General features: G+C 47.7%; 2 protein-coding genes across 2 annotated transcripts; one reads left to right on the top strand and one right to left on the bottom strand.

Annotated features, from left to right (window-relative positions):
* Positions 1-6716: 6716 nt before the first annotated feature.
* LOC131262737 (uncharacterized) lies at positions 6717-9605 on the bottom strand. The gene is made up of 6 exons (XM_058264802.1): positions 9497-9605; positions 8926-9134; positions 8712-8847; positions 8374-8636; positions 8140-8272; positions 6717-8026 (listed from the first exon to the last, which is right to left on the bottom strand). Exons 1-6 carry the CDS (start codon positions 9603-9605, stop codon positions 7920-7922), a joined length of 957 nt encoding a protein of 318 aa, XP_058120785.1. The 3' UTR covers positions 6717-7919.
* Positions 9606-17586: 7981 nt separating this feature from the next.
* Positions 17587-21069, top strand: LOC131267278 (uncharacterized). Its single transcript, XM_058270117.1, has 7 exons — positions 17587-17611; positions 19629-19954; positions 20035-20170; positions 20235-20500; positions 20575-20710; positions 20786-20888; positions 20991-21069. The coding sequence occupies exons 1-7, from the start codon at positions 17587-17589 to the stop codon at positions 21067-21069; spliced, it is 1071 nt and encodes a 356-aa protein (XP_058126100.1).
* The last annotated feature ends 411 nt before the right edge of the window (positions 21070-21480 follow it).

Raw genomic sequence — 21480 nt, 5'->3', positions numbered from 1 at the left:
ATCACACCACCCGTCAGATTTTTCCACCCGAATCGTGGGCGTTCTTTTTACTATAGGCACGGACGGGCACGAAAATGTACTTCAATAAGAAGCTGACGAGGAAAAGTTTTACTGTTTGCATTGGTTGGTCAACTCGGAAGTCCTAACTGCTACAAGCCAAATAATACCCATTTAATTGTCGTCTGTATGAGTCATCAGGGTCTCGCAACGGATTGCTTAAATCACCAAAATTCTTAAGCGTTATTTAGAACCAAAACCCTTTTTTTAAGTTAAAAATAGAAGAAAAGAAGAAGAGCATCGTTACGGAACATCTCTCACCTGTCGCTTGAAGAACGCCAACTGAGGGTAAATTTCGACGAGTAGATTGACAACATGATTACATTCAATTATGAATAATGCACCAATTCGGCGAGCTGTAGAAAGTCGTAGAGCAATTGCGGAACTTCCTCCGCCGAGTTCCTACCTGCCCATTCAGCGTTGGAGAAATTGCGCCGAATAAAATACAAAGCTATAAAAAATGGAAATGAGCAAAGGCTAGTTTAAGTACAATAGAAAAGCCTTAATTTTTGTTCTTTATTCTTGTTTGTAATGTTTGTTCTTGGGTAAAATAGCTCTATAAAAACACAAATAACTGAAGGTGGAGACGCCCGGACCTTACTGCGGCCCGGGAAGATATGAAAATTTATGCTTCAATGTCCCATAAATTCACCATCGTTATCTTTATAGAGCAGCGTATCTTGTCCATTCGGCTGCTCGTTGGCTCGTCGACTTGCTAGGCGCTTTCTTGTCGCTCCGTGGACAGCACACCAGCAGTTGCTAAATAACGAACCAACCGACGAACGAACGAACCAACGAAGACTGCGTTCATTATCATTTGTTTGCATTTATTTATTGCGGAGCATTACACGATTTTCCCCTGCTGAAGGTTTTTCCACCTAACGCCACGATTTACTTATGCTTCCTTTTGCTTTCTCCGCAGTCCATCCTTGAGGAAACATCCAACAAAATATTATTTCTTTGGCAACAAATGTACACCCGTTGACCCCATCGAAAAGAACCTGCCAAGCGTTCTTAGGAGAGGTTCAAATTATTCTCCCCTTTCGATAAACATGGTCAATCAGATCTGCTTAACTATACAGTTATACTAAAATAGCCCAACAGCTCGACTCCTTGATTCTATGATGGTTCGCTTAAAAGTAGCAAATTCTAGTGACCCTCGTCGAATTTCAATCAACACTACTCCCCCAAAGCAAGCTGCAGCCGTTATGTTGGAGCATTTCTATTTAATTAAATTTAATTTCCTTGTGGAAAATTTAATTTCTCCTCGCATATGGCCGAAACGGCTCATTACCAAAACGCCACCCTTTTGGGGCCTATCGCTCACCCATACACATACACTGGAGCGCACTGTCTTCTAGGGAGCTGAAATGATCATGACATCTTTCAAGAATCACCCAATTCCGGCGTGTCGCCCAAATAGTTGGCCATGCCTCGTTTCCTTAGCATCCCTATTGGAGTCCCTTCTCCCACTGCCATTTACCCAAGCAATCTGAAAATTGGGCCTTGGCCTTTTCATCAGTTGTTGGGATTTTCCGACCCGCCACTATCGGCAAACTGATACCGGGAGCAATAGTTTCCATTCCACTGCCAAAGATTTTGCATTTTGAGGGGGCAAAAAGGACGAAATGGTTGAAAATTATGGTTGTAGACTATTTAACCCGTGATGAAGTTGGAGTTCATGGGGTAAACATTTTCGATAGAGTTACAACAGAGCGCATTCTACGAATGATATTTTAGCTCCAAAATGTTACGAAATCGCACGCGTGTGTGACTTGAACAATATTGCATATTTCGTACACTTGAAAACCATAGCAGCGTAGGTGTAATAACGTGCAGCAATTCGCTTCATAGGTTTCGTTTATTTTTGAATCATAAGTTTCACCAAAGTTGTACATTTACGATGCTGATTCTGACATGCTAGCCTCGTTCGTTTGGAAGCTTCCTGCAAGCAATCAATCCCGATTTCATTCTTATCCGACAAGTGCTGGCCATGAATTGCACTCATCCTCTCATAACTCCCCTCGAAATCATGTTTCTCATCAGGCGGTCGGCTTAAGGCGGCTTACGGCATTGCTGTGGACAGTTCTTGACGCTTTCCAAATCGCCCCGTGAGCTCGTGGGAAGTGTTTTTGTCTTTCTTTAAAATATCCAAAGCATATCCGCCTATTGACTTGAGTGACGGTTATTAAAAGGTACCCAAAAGGAAAGCATCAGAAAATAGACGAACGTACGAAAATCCGCATTGACGTAGTCCTTGGCGCGCCAACGGTCCAGCTTTTAGGGGATGAGAGGGTAATGGGGGTACATGAAAATGAAGAAGGACAAGTTGCGAATGAACGCCCCCTGTCAACACCCCAGTGACCGTAGCGAGAAACGGAAAACAAAAAAAAGGAACAAACGTCGGCGGCGTCCTCGTCGACGGCATCGTGACGTGCAGAGCATGGATACGCGGAAACACCTTCTATCCTCTCGGCCACTGTGCGACGATCCTTTACACTCGGTACCTCCTCCTCCTTCTCCTCTTCCTCCTGCAACCGGTCGGGAAAGGATTTTTTGCCCCCCGGTGCCCTTTATTTATCTGACGTGTTCATTTTCCCCCGGGAAAGGCGGCCAGAGTCTTCTCTCGTGCACGCGGCCCGGAAACGATACCGTCGAGAGCAACAGCAAACGTTTCGCACGAGGGAAGGACAAACGTGATAAAAATGCTTTCAACAGATGAATTATATAATAATAAAATATATAAACTTTTTATAACTTTACCTTCTGTAGTTTAGCCGGGCGTTCGTCTTTCGTCGGCGCCTGCTGATGCTGCTGCTGGACAAAGGAGCACAGCTAAACAACCGGAACGGTGTTGTGGGCAGGGGCCGTCGGAGAAGCGGGACGGTGAAGTTAAGACAACGTACTGCGAAGCCAGGCGCTCGACTCGAAATAGCACATCCGGAGTAAAAGCGCAGCGCCATGTAGAGTAATGACTTTAATAACATTGAGGAAACTTATCTGTCGGCGATGAGCACGACGATGAGGACGAGGGCGCGAGAATGACAGATAGGGTGAAACGTGTTGAGGGACGGAAAACGAAAGAATGAACCCGGAACTGCCTGGACACCAACCGTTTCCGTTCCATTGTAATGGCTCCACTTTTTAGCCGAGAATCGTCCAACTTTAACCATTTCACAATGCCATTTCTCGTCGGGCGACTCTCGATTAACTGAGTTGCCCTCTTCTTCCTGCCCTCTCCTCGTTCCCTCTTTCCGCGTAACGGGGCTGCGAAAGTTTGGTCCGCCAATTCCATCCTGCCAACTTGACTTTGTCACCCCAGCGAGGAACGGCTTTTTCCAAGGCATGAGGTTTTCCCCACACCGTCCACAGATTATGGCGGCCTCGTTTTCGCACTTTTCCTTCCAGGAAAAACGTACGATCCCGGTGTTGGGCAAGGAGTTTCAATTTCGCACACCACAAGACGTCCTTCTCCCCTCGAGCCCGGCGGTCCTGCGTGTGCTTTGTGGGAAATCGAGTAAGAAATTCCCGGGTAGTAAATCAAATAACACTTTTCCGATGCTTTGTAATCCATCGATCATCTCACTTTTGTAGCATTTATCCAATTCCAAACCCTCTCCAGCCGGGTGATGGACGATCGAGGCAAGGCCAGGCCGGTTGGTTTAGCAGAGCGAGAGAAACGTAAAATAACTGTATAAGCATCCTGCTAACTACATGAAAAATGACACAACTTTTCCCTACTGCACGACCTACGGGGACGGCAAGTAAACTAACGTCCAAAGACGGCCCCCGGGGGCGACGGTTTGAATGCGAGTTTGTGTGTGTATGTATGTTTGTGAACGAGAACACCAGCGTCATCAAATGCGGCGTAAACATCCGGAAAACCAGACACGTAGCAGGTCGTTTGTACTTTCACTTCTGCGGGTATGATTACAGAAACCATAAATCTTGGATATTGCTATCGGAGGGACACAATGAAGAAACAAGTGTGACACTCATTCGCCGTCTCCCTTGCTCGCGTTTCCGCCTTTCAGCCCCATAATGGGACACGAGAGGACGGACAGACCCGGGGCACTTTGCAGACACGCCTAGCCGTGTCCTCGGGCAGGATATTTATCCCACCTTGGAGTATGACTTTCTGCTGCCACAAAGTCACCACATAAATAAAATGACATTATTTGCTGCCTTTCGCCCATTTGTGTTTCCATTTGCGTTTTTTGTTTGTGTTTTCGGGTTTTCTTCCTTGTCTCACTCTACCGCCTTTTTTCCGCCTGCCAGAACCAAAACCCCGGGTGCCTGGCATGCGTCCGTGCGAACACACGACACCACTCGGACAGCATTCCGACTAGGCATGGGCAAATTGAATCAGAACTGTATGATTCACTCTGATCTTTCTACTGAGCGAACGAGTACCGCACATTCAAATCAACCAAAATGATTCTTCCGCACGCCGATGGTCCCGACTATGCATACATAGGAAAAATCACGACTCGCCAGCTGTGTGACGATGCCCTAGTGGCAAAATCAGCATGCTTTCTCGTTCTGCCTAATTGACAATTGATACCGACAGAACGAGAAAGCATGATCATTTTGCCCCCGGGGTGGTTCCTTACCATCTATAGCCGTACGCCAGCGGTGCGATATTGATTCGTTCTACGGTTGATCATGAATGGATAAGACAATACGTCACCCGCCGGCGGTGTGGTATAGGTTCTACGTACGATCGTTCACCGTGCTCCCCAGCCCTGCTCAACCGCACGCCAGAAGTGCGGTATTGATTCCTCGTGCGGTCACCTACCGTGCCGGCTATAGCCGCACGCCAGCGGTGCGAGATTGATTCGTTCTACGGTTGATCATGAATGGATAAGACAATACGCTACCCGCTGGCGGTGTGGTATTGGTTCTACGCACGACGATCGTTCTCCGTGCTCTCTAGCCCTGCTCAACCGCACGCCAGACGTGCGGTATTGATTCCTCGTGCGGTCACCTACCGTGCAGACTATAGCCGCACGCCAGCGGTGCGATATTGATTCGTTCTACGGTTGATCATGAATGTGTACTCCACCAACCGGCGGTGTGGTATTGGTTTATTCGATTGATCAACGAGCTGGCTAGCCCTGCTCAATCGCACGCCAGAGGTGCGGTTATGATTCTTCGTATGGTTGATCAACTTTCCTACTATGTAAGTGTGGGGCAAATCTTTACACCATTCTTTCTTTCGTTCGTACATAAACGATAGCAAAAAAAAGCGGTTATTGTATCAACCGCTATAATTTTAAATGAATTACTGTTTTAGGTGGGCAACGATATTAATTATGGTTGTTAAAATCACATCCAGAAATATCATGAATAAATATTCTAATATCGAATATTTATGTAAAAAATATTCTGAATGTATAAGATATCTTACAATATATCCCATTTTTCACGGTTTTATAATGACCAGGCCAATATTTGTCGTTTAATCTATAACCCATTCGACGAAAAATCGCTCTTGGGACGTGCGGAAGAATCACCGCACGCGTTCAGTTCATCTCACTGAGCGAACTGCACCGCACCTGATCTTTTTAAAGAATCATCTTTCCCATCTCTAATTCCGACACCCGGTGCGGCTGCGTGTACGTATGTGTCCTGTGGCTCGCCGCCCCTTGCTGGACAGCCTTTCGACTTCCCCTCTCGCCTGCCATTACTTCCAAGAACGTCCCAAATTCTGGCAGCACACGCACATCTCCAGCGGACGGAGACAAACGCCCTCGCCGTTCCGGCCCCCTTCGCAGCGGAAAAGACCCCTAAATGGAATGTCCTGTCGTGGTGTGACGGTGGTAGAACGATGTGAAAGATATTTGACATTTATTTGGCAAATAAAGTAATTGATTGATAATTCCCAGCTGGACCCCAAAGGATTCTGGCCAGCCAACGGTGGACATGTCGGTGTACTATTGTGTGTATACGCTGTAGGTGGTGCGGGTGGTGTTTGTCCGGACGAGTAGGGTGGACGACATGAGGCATGCGGGTGGTGTTTCGAGAATCTTTTGAAGCCGAGCACCATTAGTTCGGCATCAATTACACGCAGCATCAGATTGGACGTTTATTAATTTGCTAACGTTACGCACACTATTAACACACGCCACTAACATTGCGTCGCAGTGGGAAATTAGGTAGAGATGTGTGCGTGTGTGTGTGTGTGGGTGCATGTGGGAGAGGGGGAGAGGTAAGATTCACTTTACAGCTTCGACGAATCGTATCAACCGTCTTTCGTACTTCTCGGGAGAACCTGCAATGATGAACTGTCGTAGTGGAACATTTTAGTGTGCTTTCCCCCATCACCGGGGATTCGGTCGGGGTCGTTGGGAAAATGAAAATGGAAATATTGAAACAAACGCCCCCTTACCTGCCGAGTGCGAGTGCGTGTGCGTGAGTTATTTGGACGAGTCCTTCGGCAAACTGTATGGTGAGACCTCAACCAGGCATCCATCTCCTTCTTGGGTACACCTGTAGCGAATTCTAGGACAGGTTTGATGGAGACACACAAACATTTACAAATCACTACTCTGTTTGGTGCCCACAAGGATTTTTTTTCGGAACGTTCAAAGTGGGTACCCAACATCACGCCGTTGAAACATAAGCATTATCGTCATGGATAAAAGTACTTTTATTCATCAGTCACGGTCATTCACACCGTCGTTCGGATACGCTCCACATGAGGTTAGTAACAATTTTCTAGAAGAGTATTTGAGTACTGTACCGTCGAGTATTAGTAGTTGTAGTAATAGCATAAGTATTATTAATAGAAGTAGTGTGGGATGCTTCTGACAGATCCTATGTTGGTGACAGGGGTTGGAGGTGGGAGGAGGAGGAGGATGTGTTTGTCTTCTAGTCGTGGCTTCGTTCGTTTGATCGAAGCTACACGCATGTATGTGTGTGTGTGTGTGTATGTGTGTATTTGACTGTATCATATTCTCGATTTGTTTTATCTAAAAACCTTGTTACTGATAAAAATTATAATAAGAACATGGCAACGATTTGCGCAACACGTGACCATTGATCCGGTCACGTGGTCTACATGTTTTACAATATGTACAAACTTTATACAAAGAGGGATCGAATCAGGGTTGTTGCGACACACTTATTCACGAATAAAAGGAGCGAAAAGCTTTCTTGATTTTCTTTTTTTGTTCGTTTTTGCATATCCTTTTCTTAACGTGTGTCTTGAGTTCAAATATTCACTGGTGATATGTTTAATGTTTTTGTTTTTGCTTTCTTCGCTTTTTTGTTTCGGGGTTTCTTTGGGAGAACAGTGAAAAAGCACATCGAGATATTGTGTCGTATTGATATGATTCGTTTTTTCTTCACTCGTCTGAATGTTTCCATTTGTTATGAATAGCCATAGAGTAAAACAAGCCGATTACTCATCCACCGTCGGCACAAACAGTCACGTCAAACCCGCACTGCACTTTTCTTCGGGAAACTCTCGGCAACCGTCGCATGAGTCACCGACACCGCGGTTTCGAACCGTGGGGATGACATGATATGCATCATTATTTCGTAACAAAGGTCGACAGACCTAATTTCCCACCACTCTCCACCGACACTCTGCGAAACGGTGTGCTTTTCCGTCCTCCCGTTTTTTCGGTATCGCGTTTCGCGTCAGCTTCGGCTTCCGATGGACACGTGTTTGGCGCTGGCGGAGTTGTTGCGGCAGGCAAAAATGCCGAAGTCTTCAAAGGGTCGCGAGCGGTTCAACCCGCGTTGTGGGACGGAATGTATTATAGAGAACGATAATAAAACGGTTTTAGCTGCTGAAGACAGTGAGACAGAGACAGCGAGCGAGACAGAGAGAGATCTTTACTCCTGTGCTCGCATTAAGTTGCATTTAGGGCAACCACAGCCAGCACGAGCCCGGCCAGCAGCCAGCATGTAAAATTCAGGCCCGATGAATATTTATTCGCCAGTGCATCGCTGCTCGCCGCTGAAACGGGAAATTGTGGAAAGCACGGAAAGCAGGTAGAGGCGGAAACAAAAGGACACTGCCACGGGTGCCCTCGCGGAAGAATGCGCCGCGATGGGCCTGTCTTGGCTTACCTTGAACCCGATCAGCTCGCGTGTCGCTCGAAACGGCCCGCCGGGACTCGAGCATCGGTGCCTTCTGGATCTTCTCGCCCTCGACGCTCTCCTCGTTGCTCTTCCAGTACACGGTCGAGATGGTGGCGAGGCACTGCAAGAAGAGGTGGGAGGAAAGGCGAATTTGCATGTTCCAGACATTTTTCTTTACGCCGCAGCGAAACGCCTTCCCGCGCTTCGGTTTGGTCGTACTACCTTGAGCTTCATATCGCCTCGCTTGAAATGTTTCAGCTTGACACGGAACTCCAGCCCGAGAATGGAGGTCTCCAGCTTGTCCGGCCCGGACACGACCGGCTCGTACTGCTTCACCAGCGCCCCGTCCGCCGCCTCGCCGTTGATGTACCACGTCAAGTGAACCGCGGGCTTCGAGCGGCCAGATGTGCAGTTCACTCGCACGACATCGCCGATCTGGTAGCGTGGCTTCCCGCCCGTTATGTACGGATCTTCCTCCGGTAGAACTACGAGAGAAGGGGTGAGAACCGAGTGAGAACCCTACCCTACCCCACCTGCAGGCCTGCACTGCATCTACTCACCCACAACCAGCATTTCGCCATGGTCCGAGACCGTCTGGAAGGAGGGAGCCTCGGCGGACACTTCGCACCGGTACTTGCCGCTTGAGGAGAGATCGATCGTGTCCAGCACCACTTGGTCGCTGGTCGAGTTGAGCAACTGCGAGAAAAAAACCAAGGGAAAACTTTGGATTCGGGAACCCTGCCCACGCTCTATCTCCTCTCCCTCCCTACTCACGTCGACAAAGATGCCCGGCTGGGGGAAAACGCTTCCCGGCGGGTCGTCCCTTGGCACATATCGATAAAATTCGCGGCCATCCTTGTACCACTTCACGGAGTAGAGCGCTTCGCCTTCCATATTATAGTGACACTCCAATCGCACCGAGTGGCCCTTGATGGTGTGCATGGGCACCCGCACCTCGGTGAGCATGATACCTGAAGCGAACTCTGACGCCGGAACAGGACCGTTTCGGGAAAGAGTGGAAAGAAGGGAAACAAATTTACGAAATTAATTCCTACGCCAGATCGATAAACCATGCTGCGGCACAACGCTAGATGCTCCACCTGGAGCACTCCAATAAAAATAAAACGAATCTAATCCTGCCGATTCAGGCAGACCTTAGTTAGCAAGATGCTTCTCTGATGAATGCTACAGAAGAAGGTTGAGTTCTAGACAAGTCTGGAACTCTGTTTCTACAATGGACCGTACTTCGCCAAGGATATCGTACTTCTCAGATGTACATCGACAGATATTTTGAACCCATAATGAGTGCATGTTAGTCTAGGACGTTTGTGATGTGTTTACGTACCTTTTATCAGGAAGAACTGCAAAATTACTATCCAACACCACATCTCGTACATTGTTTTCGTATTTCCCAACAACCTGCAGCGTACACATACGTGCTCATATCGTTTCATCGGCGATATTCCACATAGCAGAAGCCCACGCTATCATTTTTTAATTGATCTTGCCCCTCACTCGCTGCCCCTTGCGGTGCGTCCTTCACGTTCTCTGGGTGCACTCTTGCACGCTGCACGCTGTCTGCAGGTATCTGCTACCACATAACGATGCACTTTCATTCATCGATTATTGACTATCACTTGCACACTGGCACCGGGCGCTAGTGTATATACACTTAATTTAACGGAAATAATTCATGCAATCACCAATCATCAGCGTCAAAAAGCACCTCACTTCGAATCACCCCGCACGTCGCTTGCTGTCCATCAAGCGAACGAGAGAGAGAGAGAGAGAGAGAGGGAGGACGAGCTTTGTCTATCCTGGCTCATCACGGTACAACTTTGCTCTTGTTTAGTGTTTTCCACGAACCATCATGAACGATCGGGCATCAGCTAGCTATTTTCCTTGTTCAATGAGGATCATTGCGGTGTTTTCCTTTTATACAAACACACACACGTACACCAGCACCACTCAAGCCACCCCACCACACACCATCAAACTCTGTTTGGCCTAAGGAACGGCGGACAAATCCCACAACCGGCCGCACGTGTGTACCTTTTGCCCCAACGCGTGGTAACTAACGACTAACGCGAGGCTCAACCCGAGGTTGCTCCATCGCGTCCACCATTCGTCGTCGTCGTCGTCAAACGCTCGACATTACTGCACGAGTGCATCACGGTTTAAACTACCGAGCCAGCTTCTCCACCATAAGTTATTTTAACGCAGCATTCCATGCTTTGCCTTCTTCATACATGACAATGGTAACTTTGGAGATCTGTGTAATTTGTGTCACAAGTCTTTCGCAGTTCGAAGTGATTATCTGCATAGTTCAATCGAAATTGACTAAAATAAAACATAACGATGAACATTTCCGATCCGGTTTGAAGTGCACTATATTCCCAAGAAGAGCGAGCGAGCAGTCCGTTTTCTCCTGGCACGACTCGCGGGAAAAACGCATGCGCTTAAAGAAAGCATCATCTCGTCGTACGAATACATACTCGGCGACGACCTCTGGTGGTCGGTTTGAACACACAACACTTCCCTGCGGCTCCAGCGGAAAGCCGAACCGTTCCCACTAACAATGCGATCTACCAAAACGTTCTACCAATCAATTAGCCGTCCCGTCCGTTACCTTTCCCATCAACAGCATGTTGTTTTCGCGACGTTTGATGACCGCCCTTGCACCGTGTTCGCTGAAGCCGATCGCCGGCTTGATAGCCTAGGCCCAACATAGCATAACGCATCATAACGCGCCGGGCAAGCGGAGTTCAATGCAATCCTTCATCATCGTAAATTAAACGATCGCATCACATGTCCGCCCGAACAGTAAGCCACTCCTCCCGCTGGCCTCGGGGGTAAATCTGGGGCGACGTCGTGACATTTACGATTCCAATGTTTCCCAACTCATCTCTGCTGTGGTTACCGACGTGCTTAGTCCAGCATGAAAATACGTACACAAACATATCGATAGACTGCCATTGAAGGCGTAAATTAAGACATCCACGCATAGTCGAGAAGGAGGTGTGCCGCGAGGGTGGCGTTTCTTCAAAATTTATTGTTTTCTCATGGATACAGAGAGTGAGGTGCAGTTCGTCATTCCCCTTTCTGAAAAAACACGCCAATCCATCCATTTGATCTATTTATTTTTATTCAACCGTTTGGTTTTTTGTGCTCGCAACCACACTTTTCCCAGATTGCCCTCGGTTTTTTAGGGGTGCCCCAAAGCACCGGACCGTAACATGCACTTGATTGGCTTTAAAAACCAAATTTATGATCCATCTCCGAAATAGTTCATTTTATCGCTTGTTCACGGTATCGTCGCGCTCCGGCGGCTAAAACTAACCTTTACTATCTATCTACATTGCCGCAAACATTATCCACTACTACCACCACCCGAGGGGCTGTAATCAACCCACGTGCTGGGGCCAACTGTCGGTCCTGGCAATCCTCGGGCAGGAAAGCATAAAACCGCAGTGGACTTCCCCGATTCCTCCTTAAACCCCTCCGGCACGCCTGTTTACTGCATCCATACGCGAACCCGTTTTTCGCACACCCACAGAGCGGACCGGGCGACGAGGGCACATAAAAAATGCAAGTGCATCGGAATCGATTTTTCCAGTTCAACGAAGGATTAAATATATTGCCACTACGAACGCGCTTTCTTGCCGAGCGCTGCGTAAAGCCGTGGCGAGCAACGAACCGCACGAAGCACGCAATGGCGATGGAAATGTTGGGAAAATCTACCACCCGAAAAAAAGCAGGAGATAGTCAAAAAATGAAACACCACTGCCTGCGGGAGGGGGAGGAACTGGCGGTGGTCGAAACGAAAAAAGAGGAGAAAATTGCAACCCATATGCACCGGCGGGCGCAAATGATTGCTTCAAAGCGATCAGACGCGAGTGATTTATAATGTGTAACGCGCTCGAAAATGTGCCTTTTGGAGAGAGTTATGGAGGAAGAGAAAGAGAATGGTGGTGTGGTAGCGAGGGGGAGGGGATAGGGAATCATCCTTCCTGCGGCTCGTCGATTTAAGTTGCCACTCGACACTCGAACCTTTGGCTGCCACGGCATGCCACGGATCACTGATTAATCCATTATTTCTCCATTATCGTAAATTGAAATTGAAGTCATCGAAAGCTATGAGAACCTTGTCTCTCGGATGGGACGTAATGCGTTCTGACTGCAGATAAACATGTTATTCCTTCGAATCCATGCACACCTTTTTTCATTTTTCGCGGCATCTACTTCAGGTACCGCATGACCAGCGGCCAAACAGAATTCGTCTGTCAAAGCGCCCTGAGCATGAAATATCCCGTCATCGTGAAGCCAAGTAGTTTAAACAGTCAGCAATGCGGTCTGTATCCTGTCGACCTGCCATCGGCGTAATTCCGCACAAAGGGACTCTGACGCGGAATCAGAAATGTCCGAAAATTTCACGACAAGGCAACTGGAAACGAACGAGCGCATATTTCCGCCCATAGCTCCAGCCCAATTAAACAATTTAGCCAAGACAGAGGGATAAATTGATTCCAATTAGCCATGTGTCTAAACGGGGCCTCTAACCTTCGGTCGGCGCGGTTTTTGGCGGTTTTAAATTTTGAGAGATTTGGATCGCAACGTCTCTCGCGGGTTCCTAATCGCACCGAAGAGATCTGCGAGTGTTAAGTGAAAAATGCATGTCTCCTAAGAAACAAATTTCCGTCCCATTCCGATGTGCGGATATGAACTTCTGGCTATCCAATCGTATGGTGTCTCGAGCTCGGGTGTTACTAGCTTCGCCAACGTGTAACGCAGAGGAAACGATGGCCCAGGAACGGGGAGGATCGTTGGCCCGCTCGGTAATGAAACAATGAAAGACGTGGCACCACCAGCTCGTCACGTAATTCTGATGGAGACAACTCTTTTTCACCTAGTTAGTGCATTGCTGATGTACGTGACCGGAGACAAAAGAAGGACACTCGGGGCTGTGCGCTTTTGTTTCGTCTGAAGTGGTGTCCTTTTGCTTTTGCGGTCACGGGATGTGTACAAGACGAGCGTTTTTTTACCCTAACGTACGTGCGCCCCTCACCCTCCGACCCCGGACTCCCTTTTCCGCATTTGGGTCTGCATCATTTGCTCCTGCAAACGCCGGCGTCTAATGCAATATTGTCCGCTTGTCCGGACGGTCCTTTCGTTTCTCGGGATGGCCGGTTATTGTTTTGGGTTTTCTTTTATTGTGGCGTAGATAACTTAATAAAAACGAGAATTATTAACGCACGTGAATCATCATCGCGAGCCACAGCACTTCTTACCCTTGTCAACGTTTGCTGCTTCCAAATAAATGCACCTCATGCACAACGTGAGTCGGGGTTCTGACCTGACCGGTGACCATTAGCTTCACCGTTTAGGGGGGTTTAAAGGGACATTTGTTTTTGTGCGTGTGGCTTCCCCGAAAACCCATCTACCCAATGTTTGTGTTCTCTCTAATGGCAGCTGTTCTCACTTCACCTTCAAGCGCCAAACAAGGTGAGTAATCGAAAAATGCAACCCTCCTCCGTGCGATAAATGGGCTTCCTCCGAAAGCAGTGGGTGAGTCATATGGTCCACCACCACCAGCAGGATACGCAGGACCCCTCGCTTTGCCAGCGTTGCAGTTGACTTGCACTTTTCACCCCAGGTCGGGAGACCGACTCGGCCTTGATGTGGACACACTGGACTTACTGGACACACATGAAGCCGGTAGTAGGGGTCGGGGATTATGCTTTCCGCAGCAGAGGGAGAAGCAAAAAATTAACCAGACACCTCGAACGTTCCCAAGTTAACCTATATTCGTTCGAAGTGAGGTTTTCGCTTCGAGCCACCACCACCTTTCGAGAGAAGGAAGCCATTAAATTGATAGAATATTTGTTGTTCGAGGGATTCGAGTTCGATTGTGCCGGACAGTCGGGGGTTCGTTGCACGCTAGATAAACTGCCCGTTTCGAAGTCAAAAAGACGGCCAACTGTAGGTATCGCCCGGGGCATCGGCAAATCCCGAACGTTGCAACTGCAACGAACTGCCGAAGAAATTGTTTGGTGTGTTTCTTGTTTCTTTCCCTTTTAATTGCTGTTTCTTCCGTGTTTACGCCAAGCATATTTGTATGTTGAATGCTGTTTACAGCGCACCCACTGCGTCGTTCCGGGTGCCGTAAATCACGCACGCACGCACCCTGCTGTGATTAATGACACCCTGCTCCACAAGCGACCGGCCAAATCCACGAAGCGGGCCAAGAAGCGGGCCAAGTCCACAGACACAACAATCGTCGTCTCCGAGTGCTTCTTGGTATATCGCTCCCGTTTTACCGCAAACCCCTTTTAGCTCACTCCTCCGGGTGCACCCAATCGATACGCGTTCCGGCCCGGGGTCGCAATTGGGAAAGTGTTTCCCAAAAAGTGATACAAAATGGTTAGTTTGAATTTATGAAACCCGATACCCGGGACCCTTACCCGCTCCGTCCGCCCTCAGCGCCCTTGTGACCGGAAAGAGTCAGTCGCAAGCATTGTGAGTGATCGTCAATGTGTCCATGAAAATTTCGGAACTTCGCTGCGTCTGAAACGTGCGTCATGTGGACGGAGCATGGCACCAGAAGGGTCGCTTCTTCCTCCCGAACGCGTTCCGCCATATGTTTTCAATTAGAATCCGCTCCGCGCTACATTGGCGACAAGCGTTCGGTGATAAAAACCTTGAGAGTTTTCGGTAGCCGCAGCAGTTTTGAGCTAGATGAGTGTTTTCTCTTAATTCTTGTTGTTGATCATGTTTCGCGAAAGCATCACGTGTTGAAACATTAATCGCTCAAATCGCCCGGTTTAATCTTCCGGTCCTCGCTCCGATCGGTTGATTGTGAGTTTTCTCCCATTGTACTTTGCCTATGCTCGGTTGATGCGACTTTTGTGTTCAATATTTTATTTCGCCCTTCAATATCTATAACATCATCGCATGTATTTTTCGGTATTTTCGGTGGAAGATGGACCGCGAAAAAACCTATGTTTTACACATCCTTCCAAAGTGCTTGCCATGAAGCGAGAAAAATACAGAGAAAGAGAAAGAGAAAGCGGGGAAAATGAAGAAACCCATTAAACTCGATCATTCACACCATAACACTAATGCATTTCTCTGACGCACTCCCATTTACGCCGACCGATGCAATAAGTATGAGACACTTCATAAAACGTAATGTCTTTGGCCGGCTTCGTCTTTTACAAGGGTTGTTTTTTGGTTTCTTACTGCTTAAGTGCATGTGCTTGAGCTGAAAAACGGAGCACAGCCAAACTATGATCAGCTACGCCAGAAACGGTTTTGTCCAGCTTCCGAGAAAGTAACCTTTACATTCGAAGACAACTTTGATCAATTAGTTGGTTGGCCGCGGGTTAGCTGAACGTTTGCCAACTGACGGTGTCCCACTCAATCATCATTGATTATTGAGCTCTCGAGCTCACTCCTCACCGACGCGACGAACGGGACGCGTGATGCTCGAGACAATTTGTTCCCTCGTGCTTAGTAGGTTTTTTTTCCCGATGTGATGAAACTCAAGATGCATCCACCATACATGGGAATAGCCATGGGAACAAACAAGTGACAAAATGGCTCTTACTCCCACAACTTCCCGAACGCTGCATCGCCACCCAACGCAAAGCCACTTAACGCGTAGCAGATGTCTTTTTTTTTATCTCTCAAGTAAATTTAAAAAACAGCTCACTTACACCCGCGACACAAGAAAAGGGTAAAACATTCGTCGTGCTCTGCAGTGTTCGATTTTAAGAAAGAAAGTGAAACCAGGCACCAGCGCGGACCTGTCAGCGAGCGCTTCAGTGATTAATTGATGTTTGCGCTTTTCGAACCAATTGCCATCCTCCGGCGGAGATGACCGATTCTGCAGCCTCGAGCGCTTATTATTACGCCACAATCGCTAATCAGGTTCGATTGACGGCGCGCCAAGCCGCCTTTCCATGGAATCCGTCCCGCAAATGCGTGGCTGTTGCAGTCGCTCCGGGTTCGTATTCATTGCCACCAAGGCACCAAGGTTGGTCGTCGCTGCTGAGCCTCTCGCAGCCGGTTGGTTCCGAAAAACCCCACTTTAAGGTCCTTAGTAGGAAGCAATTCAAAAACTTTACTTTGTTTTCGAGGTTCTTGGCGCGATTAGTCACAAGTACCGATTCCCCCGCTTTTTACGCTCCACTGCTCGCGGTGGTAGCAGGAAACAGCAGGAATAATGCCAATGAAACGGTTTGCAGATCCTCGAAAACCTAGAAAATATAGCGAACAGAACGCGAACGACCGCAAGGCACGACCAACCCATTCCGCCCGAGGTATTTCATGAGCGCGCGCCTCATCCTCGAGGATGTATTGATTTACCGATCGGTCTCCAAATCGGTCCTGGTTAAGAATCGGCCATAAATAACTTTTTCATAGGCCGGATTGAGGATGGGAAGGGGCGGTGGGGTGCGGGTCGGGCCGGGCTGGGTAATTGAAAATATTCCTGTTTACACGTCGCTTGCCAATTGTTTGCATTAACTTCCTTGACATGGTGAATGTGTGGCCCCGCCTTGCAGACATGCACCTCGCACGCCACCCGCTGCTTATGTTGTTGTTGTTGTTGATATGCCGAAGGGGCGTGGGACCCCCCGCCACCTCGCCGGCACACTCGACGCAAACGACGCAAAACATAACGAATTGCAAATCGGCCGCTTTGAACACGAAGACGTGAATAATTAATTGCAAAAACACTCCACGCTGAGTACACGTCCTTTTAACGGTAATGCCGCACTTTGCATTGTATTTTACGATTGCGAACGTCAGCGTTAGGGCCCTCGAGCAAGTGGTCATAGCCATACTGCATTGGCATCGCTTGATGTTTGAACGGCAATCGACGCAAACGACGATCAGCATTACAACGTGCGTCCACAAAATGTCAATCGAAAACCGGGTTTACAAACAGTTGGACAGTAGCTGATCCGTCAGCTGATGGCATGGTGGTTGGTGGATTTGCGGGAAAAATCGATCAAGGTCCAAATTAATAACACGCCCCCACCAAGCGATGACAAACCATCCGGACGCCGAATTTTGTCCTCCCTGAGGGTCGATGACATCATATGAGTGTTATTTTAAAAATAGATTCTCCCCTCATTCCTACAATTCCCTTGTTCGTCGGCTTGTCGTATGGATTCGCCCTCAAAGCATGGTCACATAATGCGTGCCTAATCGATTATTTGCGCTTCTCATACGCGAGAAGGACCCCTACGTTGGCGGTGGAAGCGTTCAAGAAACAACCACCCGCCGTACAAACGCCATAGTCGGGCGCAATTCCGCTGGTGAAAACGCGCGCCGGGGGATAGTCTGTCGTGGTGGAGGGCAGAGTAGATGAACAGTAAATTATTCCCTTCCAATGCCTTCCGACCACATCTTTCGGCCGTACATGCCACAATGTTTGCGGACGAATCGCAGGAACGTTCGTTATGCTCGAAGCAGTTCTTCGAGTTTTCGGTTCAAATTGTCTTCGCCTGGGTGCCAACACTGGCCACCAGGGGCGTCCCTGCACTGCAAGCACACACGGAGAATCATGTCTTTGGCTTCCTCTCGCGTGCCCGTGTCCTGTCTGTGACGCATGCTCCACCGGAATACATACATCGGCAGCAAGTTCGACGACGGAAAGAACAAATAAATTCGCCCACTGTTGTGATGTTCGAAACAACCCGAATCTTTGGAAGCGGGAAAATTGACACTTCCTTTCATCGCAAAGGGCTGGGAAAATATATACGTCGAGCGAAGGGTCTCTTGTGTGACGCGAGCATGTACAGTTGAGATACTCTTCGGGTCTAAACGGAGCAAGGACACGGAATGATCGAATTTCAATCGAAATCAACACACAAACTAACCGCAAACTATTTAATCCGTCAAAGGAGCAAATTATTGTAAATTGTAGAGCATAACAAACTGAAGACCACAAAGTCAACTGGTTCAAAGTTAACGGAAAAATTTACATTCTACAAAAAAAAAACATACCGCACACGGAAACATTTAAATATATCTAGAAAATGTAAATAGTTTTACTTCCAACTTGACATGTTAAATCATCTCAGTACATCTCAACACGGACTCTGAAATTGTGACTAACAATTTGTTCGAAAACTGAACTGAAATTTTGCAACCATCCAACGAACCCTTGCGTTTACCCTATTGTTCACTTGGGGTGCCTTTCCGCTCCTGTGCAATCCATGCATCCTGTACCCTTCCGCCGGAAGGGCAGGCAGGCTGGCAGGCTTTGCCTCTCGTGCGTACGTGTGTGGGAGTCCGTGCAGTCCAACACGACGGCACAACGAAAGGGCGAGAACGGGAGCGAGAACACGAGAACTATGCTCACTTCCAGCCCGAAGTGCGTCAGTTTTCAATCGGCATCGGAGGCGAGCGTACGTGTTTTCAGACGGTGCGCGGCGATCCAGCAAGTTCTCGCGTGTTGTTGCGGCCTTCCTTCAGGGCCAGGCGTCTTGCGTCATTTCTTGCGAGGTGGCGAACGCAGAATATTGTAACGACTTTTAAAACAACCTGTCTGCATGACCTGGAATTACCTAAAGTGCCGTTCGTTAACAAGCAAAGTTTAAAAAGAAACACCCGAAAAACATGCAGGTATCGTCACCACACCGATACCAGATACAGCATACTTATCCTGTTTAGTGAGATAAGAAGAAAGTGCCAAAGCGTGTATCAAAAATTATGCCTACAAAATATGAAAAGTGAAACGATGAAAATTTGACTAGTGCGTCCCGGTGGTAGATTATCAAGTGCAAGGGATTGTACATAAATCTTATCAACTGCTGAGGGAATGATCCTGCGCCACATCGGCCGGCGTAAGCAATCCTTCTGAGAAGAAAAACAGAAATTCCACTATGGATCATCATCACCTTTCCCAGAGACCACGAGTGGATCTGCGAAGGATAATGTGATAATGGTGCCCAGATATCAGAAAATCCAGTGTGGAAGTGTTTGTGTATATTAGTCACCGAGTGTGTGGGTGTGCAGCGTTTAGTGTCCATCAACCGGTTGGATTCCCTTTCAAATGGTCTGGTGCGCCTCTGCCAGCCGCAGGAAGTATGAAATGTTGATTCTGTTGATTCCGCTGGTACTTTTGTTCACTCAAGGTGAGAGCGATAATCATGTCATTATCTAATTTACTATCCTTCTGAAAAAGAAACCGCGATTTGGGGATAATGTTTTAATTCTTCCCGTATGAAAATTTGCTAACAAACTTCATCCTTGGTTGAAGCATATCATGCAAACACGATTATGATCTTGAGACAAATTATGTCGTATTGAATACAACACATGTGTAGCACATTTTGGTAACGCCCAGTTTTAAAATGAGTCATCACCTATTCAAAATTTTATGGCACAGAAATGGAGCAAATTTTACTGCTCAAACTACGCTGCTGAGTTTTGGTGCGTCGTGACCATGTGCCTTTCGGTATGAGTTCTGGCCACAAGTGATAAGCCTTTGGTGAAGCTGTGGCGATCGGTCTCTTCAAATTTCCCTGTTCTCACACATGCGCGCTACTTCCATCGCATCATCGCTGTTTGTTTTCTTCCAGACCTTTCCCAAGCCGTAAAGATCACGGAGATGAGAGTCCCAAAATACGCCGTAAAAGATCTGTCCGTGCGCCTCGAGTGCCTTTATGATATGGAGGGCGAGGCACTGTACGCCGTCAAGTGGTACAAGGACGGCCACGAATTCTACCGTTTCGTCCCCCGGGACGATCCGCCCACACAAATCTTCCCGCTGCATGGTCTCATCGTGAATGTACGTGTGACGAGAAAAGCATGGCCATCTTACCGGTTTCCCATTGTAATTTTTGGACCGTTTATCCTAACCCCCCACAGGCACACGACTCCACCGACAGCCAAGTGACACTAGAATCCATCAAACGTGCCGCTGGTGGAAAATACCGGTGCGAGGTATCGGCTGAGGCGCCGTCCTTCCAAACGGTAGCCCACGACGCGGATATGATAGTAGCTGGTGAGTGCAAAAAGGGTTGCTCAATTCCTAGACACATAGTGACTACTCCTGTTTCCTGTGTCAGCCCTTCCAGAGGAGGATCCGGTGATATCCGGAGGCAAGCCTCGGTACCAGCTCGGGGAACATGTGCGCGTCAACTGTACATCCGGCAGGGCGAAACCGGCCGCTCAGCTTACGTGGTACATCAACAGTGAACTGGCCGATCATACCTACGTCCGCCAGTATCCGACTATAGTGTCCTTTACCACGGATCACCTGGAGACGTCCATTCTGGGGCTCGAGTTCCGCGTCAAACCTAAACACTTCCGTCATGGCGATATGAAGCTGAAGGTTCGGGCATAATGCATTGATTATTACGAGTTGTTCTGAAAGCATCCGTCTTTTTTCATTGTTTCTATGTTCAGTGTCTCGCCACCATCGAGAACGTGTACTGGAAGAGCAACGAGGAAAGCGTAGAGAGTGACAAACCTCAAAAGGCTCCTATCCTGGAATCCCGCAAATCAGGACTCTCGTCCACAACTCGTGCTGATCGAGTTCACGGTATGTTAAACGATCAATCCTATCTTCGGCTGTCATGAATCTTTTATAAATATCTTTATTTTTTTTTTGTTTTAGCTGAAAACGAAAGCACACCAGTGTTTTCAATCCGTATAAGTCTGTTGTTGATGGTTTTACTCAGCCCTTTGCTCCACATAGCTGCTATCTCGGTCCTGTCTCGGTAACTGTGTTGTACTTAAGGTCCACCAAAACTCAAAGGGCAGCCGGGGCCGACATGAATACTGCACAAATGCACTCGCATTTCGTTTTCATATCACAACAGTCTTTTAAAGAAACCGGGAATACAGGAAGATTCTCATTTGGTCGATTTCAGCCGACCCAATGCAAAGGGTCTTAAATGAAGTTTGAGCAGTTCCTTATAGACCTCTAGCAACAAAAAAAAAAATTGTTACTGTAGTGAATAAAACATAATTACATGTCACACAATAGTACCTACCGCGCAGTCTCGAAGCAAAAAAATCCTGTTTTTCTTTGCCGGATAGCACTTTTTGTACATATGGACATATCTTGTAAACCTCAAAAAGAAGAAAATATCATATAGGTATAAAAATGTACACCCCTTCCCAACTCCTCGAAACCGTGGTTCGAAGCTGCAGAATCATGTTCTTTTTAAGCTACTATATACAGGTTGTAACGTGTGTAAGATTTGTGGACTGATTTAGCGAAGGTTGGCCGAACCAACGCCATAACAAAAGATTACGCAATGCCATTGGATCGCCTACGATCGTAATGCCAAATATATTTATGAGCAT

The sequence above is a fragment of the Anopheles coustani genome, chromosome 2 (assembly GCF_943734705.1).
Source record: "Anopheles coustani chromosome 2, idAnoCousDA_361_x.2, whole genome shotgun sequence".
NCBI classification, from domain to species: domain Eukaryota; kingdom Metazoa; phylum Arthropoda; class Insecta; order Diptera; family Culicidae; genus Anopheles; species Anopheles coustani.
Note: the sequence above shows the minus strand (reverse complement) of the source record. Positions and strands in the feature narration are given on the sequence as shown.